We start from the raw sequence: 21,263 nt of genomic DNA on the forward strand, positions 1-21,263 counted from the left end.
TATACACTACAGCGTCACACAATATTCATCTTGAATATTTACCTTTTCCTGTTTTATATCTTTTAGTTGTTTGTTGTACTCTGATGTTATTGTCTGACTTAAATATTTCAAAAACTCCCATAATAATGAGCTGATCTGAAATGATCTACAAGCTCGACACGCAATGTGTTCTGAGTTTGTAGATCTGCTACTTTAGCTATTTTTTTATTTGAATCCTGAAAAGTAACACAGTGTAATTTGCACCCGACAGAGACAATATACAATATTTAAAATACTCTGTAGCAGGGAAAATACCTGCATATCTCGTTTTGCTTGAGTAAAAGTACAAAGCTTGGTATCAAAACTGTTCCCCCAAAACAAATAAACTACAAAAAGCTAAATTAGATAAATTCTTCTTTTTCTGAAAATAAACTACAAAAAGCTAAATTAGATAAATTCTTCTTTTTCAGAAGCTAAAAAGGATTGTCTAAATATTTTAGAAAATCTACAAGCCTGTATCATCGTCGTTAGCACGGGGGGGGGGGGGGGGGGGGGAATGGCTTAATTGGTTCACGTGTTTTGTAATAATAATGTAAATAATATACAAAGTAACCAATGTTTTCAAATAATTGTAGTGGAGTAAAAAGTACAATATTTGCAAATAATGTAAATGTTCTAGCTAGTTACTTTCCACCACTGTTTACAGCTGCACATTGTGAGCTTGTAGATCGACTATATTTGCTGAATGTTTCACCCATAATGTAGACCTGTGACTATTATGTTGTGATTTCTGTTTAGCTTATTTATTTATTTTAGTTCTAGTCTCTTTGTTGGTATGCGGTCAGGTTTTCAGCTGGCTCAGGGAAGAGGACGACCCTGCCATGCATAGTCCACCATAGATAGGTGAATGAACTGTATCTGTCTGTGGGCAGGCCTATGCTGTGCCTGTGTGCACGTAAGTGTGTGCGGTTGTATGAGTTGAGGATTAGAGTTATAGGTATTTTTGTTACGCTGTAATATTTGACTCACTGTTGTCGTTTAGCATCAGTGCAATTTGAAATGTATCTTTGAAATGCAATGTAGGCCTACTATTTTGTAATGTAATATAATGTATTCTGTAATGTTTTAATTTATTTCTGGACTCTTGGAAGATTAGCCGAAAGGCTAAAAGAGATCCAAATCAAAATCAAATCAAATCATCGATGGGGAATCCAAGCTAATAGAAACTGCAGGCTTTATATTTCTGAAAAGTTATCATATTATGTAAGCAAAGGTTCTCGCGATAATAAAAATCTAAATATTAAAAAAAGTCTGCCTAACGATGATGTCAAAAACTGGGTTAATCTCCAATATGACCACCTAATTACCTACTTCAAGGGTATTCAACTAGATTAGGCCGGGAGCCACAACTGTAGAATAATTGTCTTTGGGGGGCCGCAATTTGCACACACACGGAACATTTGTGGGTTCTCAAAATGCATGTTGTGCTCAAAAACGAAGACTTATGTATATATAATATAGTTGTGCACAGTAATGAGCAGGATAATATGTCTATACATGTATATGCTATCTTAGAATATATAGACGTAGACCTATATTTGACAGTGCATAACGAGCGTCAACAAGCACCATGCTGGACACACACACACACACACACACACACACACACACACACATGCGCACGCACGCACGCACACACACACACACACACACACACACACACACACACACACACACACACACACACACACACACACACACACACTAGTGCGCTAGTTTCAAGTGACTGGAGCCTGTCTCATTTCTCTCCAAAAGCCTTTGAAGATGATGGAATATGATTAAGGATTACTGTCATTATGGTAATCTCACACTTCAGATTGCACACACCATAGCCTGCCTGTAACTTTCATTAGCCCTTTCAAAAGAAATTGGCCGGCGGGCTGCCAGTTGAATACCCCTGAGGCAGTGAGGCTCTTTTAAAAATCTAGTTTGAAAATATTTGTTATCAGTTAGATTCTTTGTGTATTGCATTTTGGCATTTTGTAGGTCTGCCCCTCCCCCTTTCCCTCTACACCAAATATCTACGCTGAAAACAATCATAGCTTGGTACATGTAGTGTGTGTGTTTCATTTAAACCTTGTACATGTAGTGTGTGTGTGTTTCATTTAAACCTTGTACATGTAGTGCGTGCGTGTGTGTTTCATTTAAACCTCACCCAAAGAGTAACGACACAAGACCGTGTTATATTTAACAATATATATTTCCATTGTCAATGTACATTCCATTTCGACATAAGCTTTCTTCACAAACAAAAGTTGGCATCTAAATAAATACTATATAAAATAGAACTTCAAAATAAATATATCTATAAAGGGAACCTTTTATATGTGAGATTTTTTTTCCTTTTGTTATATCTAAACAAAAAACAAAAATAAAAACAAAAAGAGCACAGATGTCTTTTTTTCGTAACCCCCCCCTCCCCCCAACATTGACATTGCAAAGGCAAAGAGGACTGGAGTTGCATTAGCAAGCTGTTTTTGACGACTCCTGGCAGCATTTGTACGCCACAATGGCCCCCCTTGAGAGCATTGACCTATATGGGAAGGATCGTAAGTGCAGTAATACTGTATTACATGAATACATGTAATAAAAACCAACGTTATTTTAAATGTGGGGGCTAATAGGCAATGGGTTAAGCCTAATTCATACTTCGCCGTACGGAGGTGAGCTTGTAGATTCGAGTGACACCGCCATACGATGGAGTATGTATTAAGAGTTATTACTGAGAGTAGTATTATAGCCACAATACTAATCCCGGGTTTACTTCATATAGGCTACATTAGCTACTAATGAAACAGAAGACCATTGTGGCGTTTGGTGGCGCTGAGACATCTCTCTCAAGAGCTTTGAAAAGTAAAAAAAAAAAAAAAAAAAGCGTGCGCAGATACTGCACACAGAGAGGAGGGGTGTAAAAGTCACAGCATTCTAGCGGAAACAAAACAAAACAAAAGACAGAAAGGTTCCGTTCGCAGTCACTGACTTGTCACTGTTGGTGATTATTCCGTATACCTTTTTACAGGTTAGCTAGCGAGCACATGGCATGAGTATAAAGCTAATATGACACTTTGAAGAGTGAGGGGAGAAGACACACAAGAAATGTAGAAAAAGGAAAAGGGGGAAAAAAGCCAAATGGAATAGAACAGTGGTTCTCAAAGTGGGGGTCCAGGGACCCTCAGGGTTCCTTGACACGGGGTCTAAATGGATCCTTACAGGTCAAAACAGAACCAAATGGATCCTTTACAGGTTAATTTGGTTCCATTTGTACACTCTCAGAGTTATGGGCGGCCTTGGAATTTAAAACTTTGAGAAGCACTGGAATACAGCTTAGAGAGAGAGAGAGAGAGAGAGAGAGAGAGAGAGCCCCTCCCCAATTATGTGGTATGACACGTTTATGCGCAGCAGCTGGGTTTGTCAATCAAGGCCTGGGGGTATTTGTTGGAAAACTTTTAGGGAGTAAAAGGGGGAGAGAGAGGGGGAGAGAGAGAGAGAGAGAGAGAGAGAGAGAGAGAGAGAGAGAGAGAGAGAGAGAGAGAGAGAGAGAGAGAGAGAGAGAGAGAGAGAGAGAGAGAGAGAGAGAGAGAGAGAGAGAGAGAGAGAGAGAGAGAGAGAGAGAGAGAGAGAGAGAGAGAGAGAGAGCTAGAGAGTGAGAGAGCTATAGAGAGCTGAGACGGACAGTGAGTAGTAACAGCAGGAAATGGGCTGATCCGGATAGGGGCAGATTGTGTTCCCTGTGTGGATTCAATGAGTCCACACAGCCTCTCTCTGCTCGGGGAGGAACCAGGGGAGTTCAGCTTAGTCCTTGACTGCTAATGAGCCACGGAGAGCATAAACGAGTGGCCCTCAAACTATTATTATTATTTTTGTTTAATTTCAGGGACTCCCCATATCTCTGAGAGTGCACAAATGAAACCGAATCCATTCGGTTACAGACCTGTAAAAGTGTCCATTTGGAACCGCCTCAAGGAACCCCGAGGGTCCCAGGGAGCCCACTTTGAGAACCACTGGCATAAACAGTAGGATAGCTTCTCCTGTTCCATTTTTTTGTGTTTTCTTGTTATTGCCCGGCACATATTTTTCTAAATCAAGTGCTTGTGATAGAAAGAAGTGTCTTTTCTTTTTTGTTTCTGTTTTTGTTTTATATTTCTCTTTCAGCCACTCACAACCTAAAAAAAGGAAAAATAAAAATAAAAATAAAGAAACATTTCTTTTATTATTTCTTACCCTCAAAATATATATCTAATATATTTCTCTATATATTTTTGTACTGAATTGTAGTTATAATGTACCATGCAATCGTTCAAGGACATTTAAAAGTCTCTTCTAAAGAACACAAATGTTTTGAAACTATTTACAGCAAATAACATTTCACCTGCATAGCTCTATTTCTAAATATATTGTCAAAACATTTGCAATTTTTGCCCCCCTCCCTAAAATTGCGCTTTTCGCCTAGTCACACAATCCCCATTTTGGCACCTTTCTCTCAGACTGGATTGCTAATTTTTGAAAATATTGCCTTATACATTCAAGACTATGGACAGTGTTTTTCTGTTTTTGTTTGATAACAGCTTTGTGCAACAAGACATGTACAGGTTATGAGCGAGTTAAGAGGCCCCCCGGTGTATGTTAAGGGCCCGCCGTGAAGGAAAAGGCGTTATGTTATGAGCAACAAAGACAGGCTCCCTTTATGCCAAATGAAAAAGGCCAACTGAATTTAAAAAGGCAGTAGCAGTACAGTGCCTTAAAGAACCAACTGCAACCAGCTCCATTTGGCAAAAGTGCATAACAACTGTGATCACTGGCGAGAGTGAAGACGAGCTCTATGCTAGCTTCCTTTGGCAAAGTCCGAAAAACGTCATGCAAGCCACAAAAATAGTCTTTGAGAATAAAAGATATACCATCTCTAGCTAACAAATGCAGCTACGTGTATGCAGCATGTTTTAGTTTGACGAGGACATTGGTGCACGTGTGTGTGTGTGTGTGTGTGTGTGTGTGTGTGTGTGTGTGTGTGTGTGTGTGTGTGTGTGTGTGTGTGTGTGTGTGTGCGTGCGTACACGTAAATGTAGTCTACACCAGTGGTTCTCAACCTTTTGGGGAACAGGGCACGCTGAAGCTTCCACGGTCCACCCCACCCATCTGACCACTTATATGTTATTTAGTAGATGGGTTAATGCTTTCATTTTAATGATCGCTCCATAGATTGTCAATGGAATTAACGTAGCCTAGTATACCTTTTAATTCTTATGTATTGGTATTACTTTTTAATGTCCTATCACCCTCCCGGGCCAACAAGTTGAGAACCACCGGTCTATACACCAACATAAGGGTAAAACTAAACAAAGTGGTTAATACTGTGCTTTAGTCCATCCTTTAAGGGGTTTGCGTCGTCTTATATAAAGGTTGTGCAAGTGGCAGGTTTTATTTTGAACTAAGGCTGGCTAGATACATACACGACGATGACGACGACGACAACAACTTTACGTGTGCCTTCTCTCTCTCTCTCATTCACTCACTCTCCCTCTCTCTCAAGCTTATGCTCAACCTCTCTCTTCCGGAAAGAAAAAACAACGCTATTTTCTGGCCATTTTGTCTCTCACTTAGCTTACTCGTTTTAAATTATTAACTATTGCCTTGTTGCCGTTGAATGTTTCTTTGCCTGCTTTGTGCAAAGAGGAAGTTAGGGCTTGGCGATATGCCACGATACATTTTGACCAAATACCTCGATATTGATATTTGTGATATCACATATGAATTATCTTTTTTTTTACTTTCTCACATTTTTGCAAATAGCAAAGATGACTATTTCTGTATTTAAGTATACAATAAGGCTTATAAGTGACTAAAAACAAGGAAAAGATAACACTACATCAAGGTATTACGATATCCACAATCTGAGGTGATATCTAGTCCTGTATCACAATATCGATATATTTTCAATATATCGCCCAGCCCTAGAGGAAGTCGACCAGGCTTTTTAGGCAGTTTTTGAGACCGACACGCTATAGGCCAAAGTTCTATTCAAGGTTACTGTAACAGTCCCTGAGAAGATTGGGTGTACTTTTTTTTACTTTTTGTTTTGTTTGTTTCTTAGTTTTGTGTGTGCGTGTGTGTGTGTGTGTGTGTGTGTGTGTGTGTTTTGTTTAATCTCTACAACACATCAACTTCTAGCACGGTGGGTAACCATTAGACTAGAGCATGCAGGTCATGGCATGCATTGCGTCCGAGGTGGCCGGAGAACGTTTAACAGCATTCAAAAATCTGGTGATTCCGAATAAGGACGCAGACCTAGGAAAGTGACAGCCTCTCTTTCTCACTTGCATCATGAAACATCTCCACTTGCTTGCGTCGGTGAGAATTAACAACTGCAAACGCCGCCGCTTCCGAAGCCTCACATCACCACCGGCATCAGTGCGGAGACCGGGACAGCGAGATGGTAAAACCATGTGAGTGACGGGCGAGCCAGTATCGCCAAAGCTATGCAACACGAGGGAAAGACTGGCGACACTCGCAAGAGCGGTGATCATCGTAATAGAGGAGAGAGTTGAGTGGTTAAGTGGTACTTTGGACTCTCACAGCAGCCTGGCCTAAAGTCACTGTGTCGCTAATCACCTGTTTGCTTGCTTGCTAACGGGAGGGGCGAGGTGGGCGGGGGACACTGGCCTGTGCTTTTGGGGCGGCCGGGGCCCTAGGTGGGAAGGTGGGGGTACATACATCTCTCCAACATGTACAGTATTAACTTCTATGTTGTCCGAGGAGGGGGGGACGGTGGTCAGCAAGATTCTAAGCTAAGTTAAGTTAACGAGGGGGACGGTGGTCAGCAAGATTCTAAGTTAAGTTAACGTGATGAAATAAGCTGGGGGGAAATTCAGAGCAGCAGAAAAAGGGACAATGACTTCGTGCCTTCAGCCATTTTCTTTCTTTTTTTTTGAATACCACAAAAACACCAGTCCCACATTTCAGTCTCTACTTCTCCTTCTTGTGTCGACTTGTTCTTAAAAAAATAAAGTAAAATAAGAAAATAAAAACAAAAAGAAATCTCTGAGTGGCTGTTAAGTCATGTCCAAACCAGACGCCGCCTTTCGGATTTCCGGTTCCCATTCCCGTCATCCACCTTTCCCGACGTAGCAGGTGAAGGTACGAGCCATTTAAGTACCTTTGTGTTTTTCTTTTTTTTATCTTTAAGTTCAATTGTTCCAGCAGATTACGTGTGTGTGGTGCGTGTGTGTGTGTATGGGTGGGGGGGGCCAATAGTTTAAAGTCTTGGATTGTCCTATCCAAACAAAGCGAGCGAGCACTGTAATCGTCCATGGTGTCGTGCGTCTTGAAAACACAAAAGGCCACAGAGGCCGAGGTCCACCATCATCACGAGCCCTGCTGCTTCTCCGTAGTGTCCTGTGCCTTGCCCTCCACGCCCCCTCCTCCTCCCCCCCCACTTTTGCACCCGGCGCCCGCGGCGGCCCCCTGCTTGCAGCGGCAGCCGGGCCGGCGGGCGTTGTCGTAGCAGCGCTGTCCCAGCTTGGCCAGGCCGGTGGCCGGCAGGTAGCAGAGCAGGCAGGGCAGCACGGCGGACAGCGCCGCCATGAAGGACCAGCGGGCGCAGCAGTTGTTGGAGGAGCAGGAGCACGGCCGGTCGGCGCACGAGCCCTCGTCGTCCTCGTCCTCGGTGGCGCAGTGGTAGAAGACGCCACGCACCAGGCACATGCACGTGGCGGCGTCCACCAGGCTCCGCGCCGAGCACAGGCACTCCTGGTTGCACACCCAGCACGACGGCAGCGCGCGCGGCAGCGTGCACTCCGTGCAGCGGCACTTGCCGCAGCGCTCGCAGCACAGCGCCAGGTGCTTCTTCTCGGCCGGCGAGGAAGGGATCGGCAGCGCCGAGACCTGCTGCGGTTGGCCACCGCAGACGCCAACTACTCCCCCGACTCCTCCTCCTCCCCCCGCAGTCGCGTTCGAGGCCTTGAGGTCCAGAGACTTGGACGACGTAGAGCAGATGGAGGAGGACGAGGAGGCGGTCGTGAGGACTTTGGGGTCGTCGGCGCTGGAGGAGGGGGGGGGCACCGCCGCGAAGCAGCCCAAGGTCCTGGGGGGCGCCGTGCTGCCCTGGTGCGGGTGGTGGTGGGGGTGCGCGGCGTGGTGGGGGTCCAGCGTCGGGGTGGGCGCGGCGTGGTCCAGCAGCCTCTGGTCGGACGAGGTGCTGCTGCTGCTGCTGATGGAGCTGGGCCGCCCCGAGAAGGAGATCCACGGGTGGGTGGTGGCGTCCTGGCGTCCGTGCTGCTGGTGGTTGTGGTGGTGGTTGTGGTTGGCCCCCAGGAACGCCCCCCCGGACGGGTCCTGCTGCTGGCTCTGGCTATGGCCGAGCCACGTGATCGCACGGCGCGAGCCGCCGGCGCCGTTCTTCTGGCTGCCGGGGGGCTGCTGGGAGACCAGACGACCATGGTTATTATTGTTAACCAAAACTAACTAAGTCAAAGATTTTTGTTAACTGAACAAAATAAGAACTAGATTTTTTTTAAATACGTTAACTACAGTCATTTTTGGTCCAACAGTAACTGAATATATATATATATATATATATATTTGAAATGGTATCTTTTGTTGAGTGTTTATTACACTCATTATTATGAGAAAACTAAAACTAACACTAAAACTAATAAAAAGTTCAAACTAAAACAAAACGAATAAAAACTAAACTAAAACTAAGCGTTGTCGACCTGGGCCACAGTCGAGCGGTCCAGGCACCTACAAGAGTGTCGCAGGTTCAAGTACCGATCCCGACGACCTTTGCAGCATGTCTTCCCCCCCATCTCTCTCCCCCTTTCCTGTCGTAATACTGTAAAAATCTATCAAATAAGGCAAAAAGCCCAAACTATATCTTAAAAATATCTTTAGAAAAAAATACTATAGCCAACCCCGCTCTAAAAAAAACCAAATTAAATATATTATGAATTAGAAGAAAAATAGAACCAAGACTTAAAACTCAAATGAAAAGTCCCCCAGACTCCTCTAACCTTGGAGACGACGGCGGGGCTGTCGATGTAGTCGTTCTCCACGTGGGACGAGCGCATCTGGTCGATGGGGTAGATGGTGAGCGGGTGCTGCAGCCGTCCGTACGGGACCTGGCTGTCCAACAGCGGCTGATGGGAGATGAGGGAGCTGGACACTCCCGGGATGTGGTGCGGGACCCTGGACTCCATGTGGGGGCTGAGGGGACGCTGCGTACAGCAGCACTCTGTCTGCACGCGCTTAATGCAGCATCTTACTGAAACACACACGGATAGATAGAAAACATACAGTATGAGAATTGTGCTTTAATTGTCATTTCTTTTTTCATCTTTATGAAGCGTAGGATAGGAGGAGAAGGGTGACTTATTCCATAACTATATGGAATCTTGCATTTCCCGTCAGTGTGTGTGTTGGTTGGTTGGTCACCCTAGGCAAGCCCCCCAGGTCATTGTGACATCAGCCCCCTAGTCACACCAGGGAAGCCCCCAAGTGCCCAGGTCATCGTGACATCAGCCCCCTGGTCACCCCAGGGAAGACCCCAGGTGCCCAGGTCATCGTGACATCATCAGGGATGGATATATAGTAAATGCGACCTGCTATCGCAGTTAAGCCCATATATGGAAATCCCTGATGTCATCAATATTGGCCAGCAAATCATCTGACCTCAAACCCTTAGATCTCCATATATGGATATATGTCAGAACCTGTTCATGTCAGAACCTGAAGTTATTATTGCAGCCGCACCCGGCAGCCGGCGAAAACTAGAGTTCTCAACAGGCCGAAAATGAAGGCCTGGCCCTACCTGGGCCCTCATCAAACCCTGTACACTCAATAGAATGTCCCCGCTACCACCCTTAGAACTCCATATACTGTAGCTGACCTATTCTGACATTCCATATGTTGATCTGACCTCATCAAACTCTGTACACTCAATTTGCTCCTTATATGGGACGTACATAATTCATTCCATGTTGATCTGACCCCCCATGTCAAAGCACCAGTGCTCGCCCAGCAGTCTGCCGTCAACGAGGCGGATGCGTGCATACATCCTCAAGGTCGCTTCTCGCCCTCTGGCGTCTTACTGGTAGATGAACTGTATTCATAGATGAACCGTATTTCTTTAGATCTGGTTGTATTATTTATGAGTTGCTGGCTGGCTATACACTGGAACTGGAATTTTAGCTATCATCTTAATTGATGTGTCTGATAATCGCATGTCAAGAAATTGTCTGGACATGGAAATAATATATGAATTCATTCACAGGCTGCACAAACGGAGACAGCTGTGAGCGCTCAGACTTTTTTTGTTCAAACTTTTGTTTTCAAGTAGTTTTTTTACACGGGACGCTGGGGGACGCTGGGGGACGCTGGGGGACGCTGGGGGATGCTGGGGGACGCTGGGGGACGCTGGGGGACGCTGGGGGACGGCACATTACATTCTTCGGTGTTGAAGCTGCAATCCGGAAATAACTTGAATGAATCACATTTTTCTTTCGGGCTAGTGGTTTCACAGAACCCCACACAATAGCAAATGACACTGATCACCATCCTTCTTCCAACTCATGCCATCTGGACCAAGACATAGGACTTAGAAATGGGGAAAAGTTAGTTTTAGTAGAAGTTTTGTCCCTTCAGTTCAGCCATTGCGAAACAAACTTCCTCGCTGATAGGATATTGGGCCGTTTTTGTGCTGGGACTTCATGCAACTGTCTTGGTGTTATGTTCTCTCTTTGTTATGTTATGTTGTTCTGTTGGAACAGACTGTGAAAAGGAATATCCCTGAGGGGACGATAAAGACAATTATTTTTGTATTATTATGACTCAGAGTTACAGGCATGTAAGGGTCCATTTGGAACGATATAGCGGCTATATATGACACATGTGCTGTGGTTGGAGAGGTGGACTCTCATACTCTTCCATTGAGAAGTTCTGATCCTAGTTAAAACACCTACGTGGTTGTTGAGTAGTACTGCATGCCCGCAGCTCATAAATGCCATATCTCTACCCTGGCCAAGTGTGGATTTCATCCTGCAAGCCTGGTACACGTTTAATCACATTACAAAATGTATGAATTACCACTGTGGCTTTTACCATATATATGCATTGAACCGGCATAGACGTTTAAAAATAAAGGGGAAGTAGAGAAGGATATAGTTGATCTACATTAGCATTTTGGGGAAAAGCTAAGAAAAAAGAAGGGGGAGGGGGGGGACATTGTCAATCATGTCATTGTGACAGAATGGATATGTGGAGGAGGATGGAGTGTGGAAACTGTTCCCATCTGTCCTGACTAATCACTTCAGGCTTCAACCAGTGGTGGAAAAAGTACTCGCATGTTTTACTCAAGTAAAAGTATCGATACTGCAAAATGTAGAAATACTCCGTTAAAAGTCTCCGGAATTAAAAAGTACAAAAGGTATCAAAATGTACCAAAGGTAAAAGTACTCATTATGCAGAATGTCTCATTTCAAGTTTTCAAGTGTATAAAAATATTTTGAAAATAGCTGATCTACAAGCTTGTGTGCTTGTAGATTGGCTATTTTCAAATGGGTGAAATGTATATAGGGCTGAAGTGGTTAATGTAGGCCTATGTTTTCCAATAATAATCAAAATCTAACTAAAGTAATTAGTAAGTAGAAGACAAAAGTATTGTATTGTAATTACTCAAGTAAAGTACAAATACCATAAGTAAATGTACTTAGTTACTTTACACACACCACTGTTAATCACTTCAGGCTTCAACCGAGTTGGGACGAGGCCTCGCTGAACTCCAAACCTCTGCTTTTAATGAGCCATCATGCATGACATGTCTCGTAATGACAAGTCTCTGGCTTGTGTTTATCACATCGCTGTGCTGTCAGGTCACGTGGGAAACCTTGTATGTCCAAAAATCCTCCCCTTTCTGTTGTTTTAAACCCTTTAAGACCTGAGGCCGATTCTACAAAATGTCTTTTAAATCCTAACAGTTTTCTGAAAAAACATATGTTGTTATATTGGTGCTTTCATGTCAAGGACTCCCAAAATATGTATTTGGCCGCGGACCCCCAGAAACGAGTTAGTTACCGGTAAAAATGTTCACTTAAAAATATATATATATTCCAAAAAAAATCACAATTCTTCACAATGTTTTAATATAGCCAAAGTATAAAATAATGGACCCACTTTGAGAACCAATGTTGCTATATAAGATCTAAAATGACACAGATGCTTTCACGGTTTTAATGGGTCATAATAGTGAGAATAGTCGACCCACAAGCTCACAATGCATAGCGGAGCATTTCTGAGCATGCTATTTTCGATATACTTTCGTGCGACACTTTTGGATGATAAAGTGTAAATTTACGGGAGAAACATTTTTTTGGACATTACATATGAATGCAACGTAAATACACAGAATTTATTAGCAAAGATGCTAATTTACATCTGCAGTCCCCACACAAAACATAAAAACTAAACGGGACAGACAGTGGAATACATTACATTAGCAAACAAAGCATGGAACATCATGCAAAACAAACAAAAAACAAATAACATGGAGATACGAGGTTTCTTTCAGAGAACGACATGCAAATTGGCTTTTTTGTTTTGTTTTACATTTGTTCTACCCAGAAGGTATAGTTAACATCCTCTATTTACATTTGTTCTACCCAGAAGGTATAGTTAACATCCTCTATTTACATTTGTTCTACCCAGAAGGTATAGTTAACATCCTCTATTTACATTTGTTCTACCCAGAAGGTATAGTTAACATCCTCTATTTACATTTGTTCTACCCAGAAGGTATGGTTAACATCCTCTATTTACATTTGTTCTACCCAGAAGGTATGGTTAACATCCTCTATTTACATTTGTTCTACCCAGAAGGTATGGTTAACATCCTCTATTCGACATCTGGCTTCTTTCTTTGATTGACCAATGATTAGCTCAGATTACCACATTAACACTAAAAGTAGAATTGTCCCCCTGATAACTTCCTTCTGCTTTGACAGTTGGTATAAACCAGTAGGCTATTTCGTGTCAAGGACCCCCACATTGATATGTATTTGGCCACGGACCCTCCATCTGAAAATGTTTTGTGCCAGTGACCCCCATTTTCCAATACTTTCAAGATTTATTTTTAATATTCCAAAATAGCAGATGTACAAGCTTGTAGAATGTAGAATAGCCAACGTATAAAAGGATGAAGTGGTTAAAGTGATTGAGATGCTATATTAACAATGTTACCCCTGAGGGTCCCCGGACCCCACTTTGAGCACCCCCGGTATAAACAAATCAATCATCACCGACACAGACCAGAACATTTCCACATCAACACCTTGAAGACCCCCCCCCCCCCTCCCTTTCCCCCTCTATGCAAAACTCTTTGCTGAACAGTGAACACACAGCAGATTTACAATGCCATGCGTTGAGTGAGCTTGTTAAATCTTTTATTTTACACAGAATCTTTACACAAGAACATAGGGATGCTATAGGTTATTTTGGTTAACCACATGATGTATGCTTTGTTGAACGACAGTGTCAAATAGCTATATTTCCTTTCGGAATATATGTTTGCCTAGTATTTTGACATGCATGCCCAAAATAGAGATGCAAAGTGTTAAGGAAAGCATTCTGTGTAATTTTAGATTTCTGCATTGGCTATTCAAAAATACCAGATCTATAAGTTGTGAGCTTGCACAAATAGCAGATCTATGCAAGCTGCGATCTTGCACAAATAGCAGATCTATGCAAGCTGCGATCTTGCACAAATAGCAGATCTATAGGCTTCAAGCTCAGAGTTTGAACAAATAGCAGATCTACAAGCTGCAAACTTGCACATCTGCTATTTTTGAACACTTTTGAAAAATCTTCAGTGTGAGAACTACTGATTTAGAAAAGTAATTCGTAGAATCTGCCTCAGGTCATAATGGGTTAAAGCTGAATGAATACTACACCCTGCAGCAGGATGGCAATGTTAATCCACACGTGTCATGAGATAGATGTAATAGTATAGCCAATCAGCATCATGAGATAGACGTAATAGTATAGCCAATCAGCATCATGCAATAGACGTAATAGTATACCCAATCAGCATCATGAGATAGACATAATAGTATACCCAATCAGCATCATGAGATAGACATAATAGTATAGCAACATCAGCATCATGCGATAGACATATAGCCCAAATCAGCATCATGAGATAGACATTATATCCTAAATCTATCCCAAATCAGCATCATGAGATAGACATTATATCCTAAATCTATCCCAAATCAGCATCATGTGATAGACATTATATCCTAAATCTATCCCAAATCAGCATCATGAGATAGACATTATATCCTAAATCTATCCCAAATCAGCATCATGAGATAGACATTATATCCTAAATCTATCCCAAATCAGCATCATGTGATAGACATTATATCCTAAATCTATCCCAAATCAGCATCATGAGATAGACATTATATCCTAAATCTATCCCAAATCAGCATCATGAGATAGACATTATATCCTAAATCTATACCAAATCAGCATCATGAGATAGACATTATATCTTAAATCTATCCCAAATCAGCGGCATGTGATAGACATTATATCTTAAATCTATCCCAAATCAGCGGCATGTGATAGACATTATATCTTAAATCTATCCCAAATCAGCGGCATATGATAGACATTATATCTTAAATCTATCCCAAATCAGCATCATTTGATAGACATAAACCAGCATCATGCGATACTTGCGATAGACAGCCAAATCAGGGTGTGTATTACACCCAAATATGACATGTTTGCCAAGTGCAAAATAGAAACCTAACATATAGGTTCAAAGTAACACACATGCACGCACATGAACACACGCACGCACTCTCTCTCTCTCTCTCTCTCTCTCTCAACATATACGTTCAGGGACTCCATGAAATGTCAGATGATCCATGAAGTATGGTGATGTTTTAGACTGAATACCAAGAGGTTTTGTTTTTTTTCCAGAGCTCTCCTCCATTCTAACTTTGACATTAGAACAATAGCAGGCTCCTTTCTAAAGAGCCGGGAGCACCAGAGTGCAGGACTTGCATGCAAAAAGCCACTCCGACATGCAAAACAAGGCAAAGAACTTGCACAGGGAAAGCAGTGCAGGGACTGATACAAGAGAACACATTCTGCACTTCTGGGGAGGCTGTGGCCTAGAAATATGTGCTGTAGCAAAAGTATAGCGAATAATAACATTCCATATACTAGGAAGAATGTTGGGTAATAATTTCTTCATTATATGGACTTTTTAATTATTTCCAAAGACCTAACAGTAGGCCTAGCCTATAGTTATTTAACAGTTTTAAAAGATGCCAAGGAAAGAGTTCATTCGTAGAGATAGCCAGGCATTATTGGCTGACATGTCCTACACTACACAAGCCTCAGTGCTCTAACCTGTGTAAATGAGAGTGTACGTCGATGCCTATCTATACACTCTAGTTAAATGAACTGAAGATTTTACTGCAGAAAACAAAACATGCCTATTAACTAATAGATGTCCATTGAATTTGAACCATTATCATTGGTGTAACCCGGCGGTAGCCACCACCACAGCCTTGTGTGCCGTGTGCGACTATATGGTTTAGGCCTACACAACATTCTCGACAATACGGCGGAAATTAAGGTCTAGAATCTAGATAAAAAGGACCAAACGAACACCAATGGTTGTAGGCCTACTGCTATAGCTCGAGCACGGTGCACCCGAATTGAACTAAAATGTGGCATATTTATAATTGTATATAGACCATATTTATATGGACTTGAGAGACTATTTGTTTTTAGACCTACGGTAATTTATACGCCTTCATTTTCAAATCCGCCTGCATAGTAGCCTAGCCCTAGCATATGAATCCCTATATTTTTCCTGCAGACTTGCGGAGAGAAAAGCCCGATTGAGAAACCTGTTGCGACATTGCAGCTGGCACCGAAACAAATGGCTTGTGATCATCAAATCTAGACCATTAGAAATGAGCTCCGGCCGGAACTGTGCGCGTGCGCGCGACGCGTGCGCGTCCCTCCCTTCAATGGCCCTGCTAGATGTGAACGGACTGAGTCATAAAAACCGGAGGCAGGCGGCGGCGGCGCGCGCACACACACACACACACACACACACACACACACACACATACACACACACACACGGGTCGACATAGTACTGAATAATAAAAGGCTTATAACAGCGACATGTGGGCCATATATAGTGTGCATAATAAATGTATATAGGCCTAACAATTCTTGCACTAGCCTCGACGACCTTGCAAAGGCTAAAATTATGCAATTTAGATAGCATAGATGTATCTAGACATATAGCATTCTATTGTTGGCCGATCGTTTCATTGCAGACAGACATTCGTTAGACGGTCATTAGATTCTTAGCTTAGCCTACTTATATGATCATTGACGACTATTTATATGTAGGCTATTGCGTTGTTTTTGCTTAATGTAGCCTCAATCACTCTGGATTAAGAGCGTCTGCTATAAATGCCTACATTATACATTGTAACATTTACACAAAATGGACCAGTGAACAAGCAATTAGCAGCATGCAGTATAGTCTATATAGTCTATACGCAGACTTACAAACGGAACATAAATAAAATAGGCAGCAGGCTCCTTATGTGGGCGTCGACTCGTATGACACGATGCATCTGAATGATAGCAGTATAGGCTATAGTCCTATATTATATTGATCTGATAAGAAAGCCCGTTTGTAAAAGAACAGATAGCTTAACTCTGCGATGGTTATTGCTTGATTGAGCGCACATTAGAATAACGCTTTCAATTATTCTGTCTTTAATATAAAGACAGCATCGCTCGCCGAAAACAGCAGATCGTGATGCTTGTAGGCCTATATATACAGTAGGCTATATAATAGCCTGTATATATGGAAAGGCAAGCAGAGCCCTGCACAGAGCACCTGATGTGTCCTATCATAATGAACATGGCGTGCCAGCCTGAGCCTACAGCGCTGCAGTCACAGACAGCTCCCTGCTTTATGTGAATGGAGGGGAGAGAGAGAGAGAGAGAGATGATGATGATACAACACGGTGGATCCCTACCGATTACCGAACACAATTAAACACCATTCCGTTGCTTTATGTCATCGCAACGGGACCCTCTTTCCCCTCCCCACCCCCCTCTAAACCGTAACTATAGGCTATATGTGTGTGTAATCGATTAAAAGGGTCTGCTTTAATCGAATCGGTATAGTAGGCCTATTATGTAGGCTATTCTTTTCGATCCGGATCGTGCCGTTTTAGAAAACACGATGGGTTTTTTTCCCACCAGCTTCGCTTCGGTGGAAATCTGTAGTTAAATATTGACTCAAAGTGCAAAACACGGGTCGGGAACAGCTTGTTGCAAAATAACCCGTCCGTCCGTCCATGTGTGTGTGTATGTGCTTGCCGCGCGCGTACGTGCGCGAGTTTGTGTGTGCGCGTACAGCGCTGAATCTGTTCGGCGCTGCTTGCTTGCTGCGATGTATAGGCTCAGTAAATCCGGGCGAATCCAAAGAAACAGGTTTGTCAGTCTGTCTGCGGTGCAACACGGACACAACATTATATCACGGTTAATAATACGTCACCGTAGGGAAAGGAAAGACAAATCCAAGTTTGATCACTTACTTTTTTCACACTGGGAAATCTCATTTCTTCGCCGCGCAACGACGACCGCACATAAAGCCTTGTGAGTTTATATATTCCCCCACAAAAAAAATCCAAGTGGAAAAGGCGTTTAACATCCAAATGGGGGCGAAAATGTGAAACAAAAAGCAACCGAAAGGGGCACTCGATTCGCGGAGCGACTTTTTGTTCCTATTCCACTCTCCGTTGTGCGTAAACGGGGCTCCGCTTCGCTCTGCTCGCTCGCTGCGGTGCTGAGAGACTCGGAGAGACGCGAGGCTTTTTGGACACGATGGTGATGTTGCAACGGCGACCGAGCTGGAAATGAGTTTTTATGAATGGGAGGGTAAAGTCGACGTCCTCACTGCGCAGATGCCTGGACACGATTTCTCTCTTTTTTTTGTGAATGGGGAGGAGGAGGCCAGAGCGAACTGCTCTCTGGGCTAGAATGCTGCGAGGGGGGAGGAGGGGGTCCATTTTATGAATGGGAAGGACTCCGAGTGACATTGCGCAAGCGCGATGCCGACATTTTTTTCCCCTTTTATTTTTTTATGAATGGAAGGAGATCGAGAGAGAGAGAGAGGGAGAGGGGTTTTCGTCACAAGGGCAATGTCAGGCCGGATTACATGAATGAAGTCTCCTCCTCGTCATCGTCTGTAATGTGTGCGTTTCTCACGCCAATGAATCCACTTCGTTCATTTTATTTAGGTTTATGCGCGCGCCTCACTCAGATTTGTGAGGCTGACTGTTTGTGTTTATCATCTTATTCCTTACAACACTGACATTTAGCCTGGCTAACACAGGCAGACAGACTGACTGACTGTTGGTTACAATAAAACATATCTCTCCTCTGACAAAATCAGGGCATAGGCCTATACTTGCTTCCTTATTTTCGTATTTTTTTAAATTAGATATATTTTAATATTAGCCTATACTGATCTATTTAGAATGCATATTCCCTGTCTGCGACACATGTCACCAAGCCAAATTCCTCGTATCCGTGTGTGTGTGTGTGTGTGTGTGTGTGTGTGTGTGTGTGTGTGTGCGCGCGTGCGCGTGCGAACGGCCAATAAACAGTTTGTGTGATTCTATTTTATTGAGAACAAGGACGTGGCCTTCCTTCCTTCCTCTGCAACAATTGGAGGTTTGGTAGTTAAAAAAAAGAACAAGAAGAAGAGAAGAAAAAAAACACGGGTGCACGGGTGGGGGTTATTTTTTATGACGCCTATACTCTGAAGTCTGCAGCAGCATGACATGATGAGGGCCATGCAGGATTCACACAAAAGGGGACAGGATGTGGTTGATTTGTACCGAAACCACACGGAGGAAATGAGTGTGAGAGCGTCCTTTCTTTTCTCTGTGACAGGCCCCACAGTCAGTGTCCTGTCCTGTCCTGCCGCCCCCCACCCCCTCCCCCCTGCAGAGAATCGCTCAGCACGGCCCTTCTTCTTTTAAAAGCAGTCAGTCAGAGGTTAACAGTCACACAGCATTACAACAGCACGTCCAAATTGGGATAATGTTGTTGGTAAGGAGAGAGAGAGAGAGGAGAGAGGGCGGGAGAGATAGACAGAGAGATATCAGATAGACACACATACAGGTGGCAGTTGTTGCTCTCTCTCTGTGTAGGCCTACATGCTATTGTGTGGTATGTATGTAGGTCATGGCCTGATTGATTGATTGATTGATTGAATACTTTATTAACGGTTTGCAGAAAATTGCACAGAGAAGAACATTTCAATGCAAGGTCTGCTAAGGATTTTAAACCCAATAAAGCCCATGGCTTGTTTCCATTGGGGTCCTGGGGTTCCATTTGTTGCTGCATCGATTGTGTAAGAATCAGTAGGATAGAATCAGTAGGATATTCCATAAGTAGGCTAACTCTTATGCGTAATGTAGGCCTATTTGCATAGTCTACTGAGTTTGTTTAGTATTGTGTGTGTGTGTGTGTGTGTGTGTGTGTGTGTGTGTGTGTGTGTGTGTGAGAGACTGCATATGTGTGTGTGTGTGTGTGTGTGTGTGTGTGTGTGTGTGTGTGTGTGTGTGTGTGTGTGTGTGTGTGTGTGTGTGACTGCATGTGTGTGTGTGACTGCATATGTGTGTGTGGGGGAGGGGGGGTGACACAGTTTCTACTATGTGAGAGCTCTTTTTTATGCAAACGACAGCTCGCCATCACAGAGTTCAGGGCCAACATCAAATGGCTGTCCTGTGGCTACCCAAGCATATCATTTGCCACATCCTTCTTTTGCTCTAGTCTGCACAATACACATCTTTCACCAATAAACATTCCTGTGGGGCTGTCGTTTTTGACGCAAACGGCCCGTCAAAGCCTTCAAAGAGCGTGTTGACTGTGATTTTAGAGAGACCATAGCTGTCTCTTTCAGGTCACCATGCGGTCTGCGTGCTCATAACTACTTTGCAGTTACAAATGGAGAACAAACGAGGGGAACAAACAAAACAGAAACAAAACAAAAGAGGGGGAATGAGGACGATCGTGCAAAGAAACAAGTATATATAACTATATAAATATAGCATCATGTTAAGGAACCAGGGGAGGGATGTTTATAAGATGGACCTATAGCTCCCAATTAAATTGTGCATGTTATGTTGAGGAATTGATTGCATATAGGACCACAATGGAAACAAGTTACCAGGACCTTTTTGTGTGCTTTAATGTCTTACTGCACATGCTGTTTACATTTCTGATTGCTAAAGTATTCAATCAATCAATCGTAAACCTCATGGCCACAGTGTATAGCCTCGCCTAGCCATTGGTTAGACGTAGCATTGGTCCGACTGGATTAAGGTTAGTGAGGGGTGCGTTAAAACGACTGGATTAAGGTTGGTGAGGGGTGCATTAAAACGACCGGATTAAGGTTGGTGAGGGGTGAGTTAAAACTACTGGATTAAGGTTGGTGAGGGGTGCGTTAAAACGACCGGATTAAGGTTGGTGAGGGGTGCATTAAGTAAGGGTTGGGAGAGGGTTAAGGTTAGGTTTAGGTGTGCTGCCCCGTGGGAGGTTAGGGTGAGGGTTTGAGATAGGTTGTCGTTATCGGACCCCACGTAGCCAGCCTTCATGTGTATTGCCCCAGGCAATTAACCAGTTAGTCTGTTAACCAAATTAGTCTGGAACCATGAGGCTATAACCAACCCGGGCCCAGTATTCAAATATGGGGCGGGACATTGCGAGAAAAAAATCTAACACTGAGAGGGACGAGACTAATATCCACACAGTAATATTAGTATCACTATGCGAGTGTCCGCATACATGCCCATATTGTTCTCAAGTGATCTAAAAGGTCATGCATTCCTTGGAAAACCTTGCATCTATTCTATGGCATTGATGACATTGAATTAACCAAAACGATCGCTAGTAGTTCCCCCAACAATTGGCTTGGGAATCGCTTATGCCTGATTTATAGACTACTTTGTTATGCACTGTGTCGCACCTAAAATAGATGATCTATAAGTTCACAATAGGCGGAGCGCGGCATGTTGTGGAGCTATTTTCGGGCCATGACACCCGCGCACAACCAACTATAACTCAGGGCCAGGCTTTACATGCTTGTAAATATGCTCTTTTTGGCAGGC

General features: G+C 43.2%; 1 protein-coding gene across 1 annotated transcript; it reads right to left on the reverse strand.

Annotated features, from left to right (window-relative positions):
• Positions 1–2,342: 2,342 nt before the first annotated feature.
• spry4 (sprouty homolog 4) lies at positions 2,343–17,978 on the reverse strand. The gene is made up of 3 exons (XM_080780964.1): positions 17,679–17,978; positions 9,045–9,295; positions 2,343–8,451 (listed from the first exon to the last, which is right to left on the reverse strand). Exons 2-3 carry the CDS (start codon positions 9,228–9,230, stop codon positions 7,399–7,401), a joined length of 1,239 nt encoding a protein of 412 aa, XP_080637090.1. The 5' UTR covers positions 9,231–9,295; positions 17,679–17,978; the 3' UTR covers positions 2,343–7,398.
• Between the last annotated feature and the right edge of the window lie 3,285 nt (positions 17,979–21,263).

Source organism: Protomyctophum bolini (genome assembly GCF_963924005.1).
Source record: "Protomyctophum bolini genome assembly, chromosome: 13".
Classification (NCBI taxonomy): domain Eukaryota; kingdom Metazoa; phylum Chordata; class Actinopteri; order Myctophiformes; family Myctophidae; genus Protomyctophum; species Protomyctophum bolini.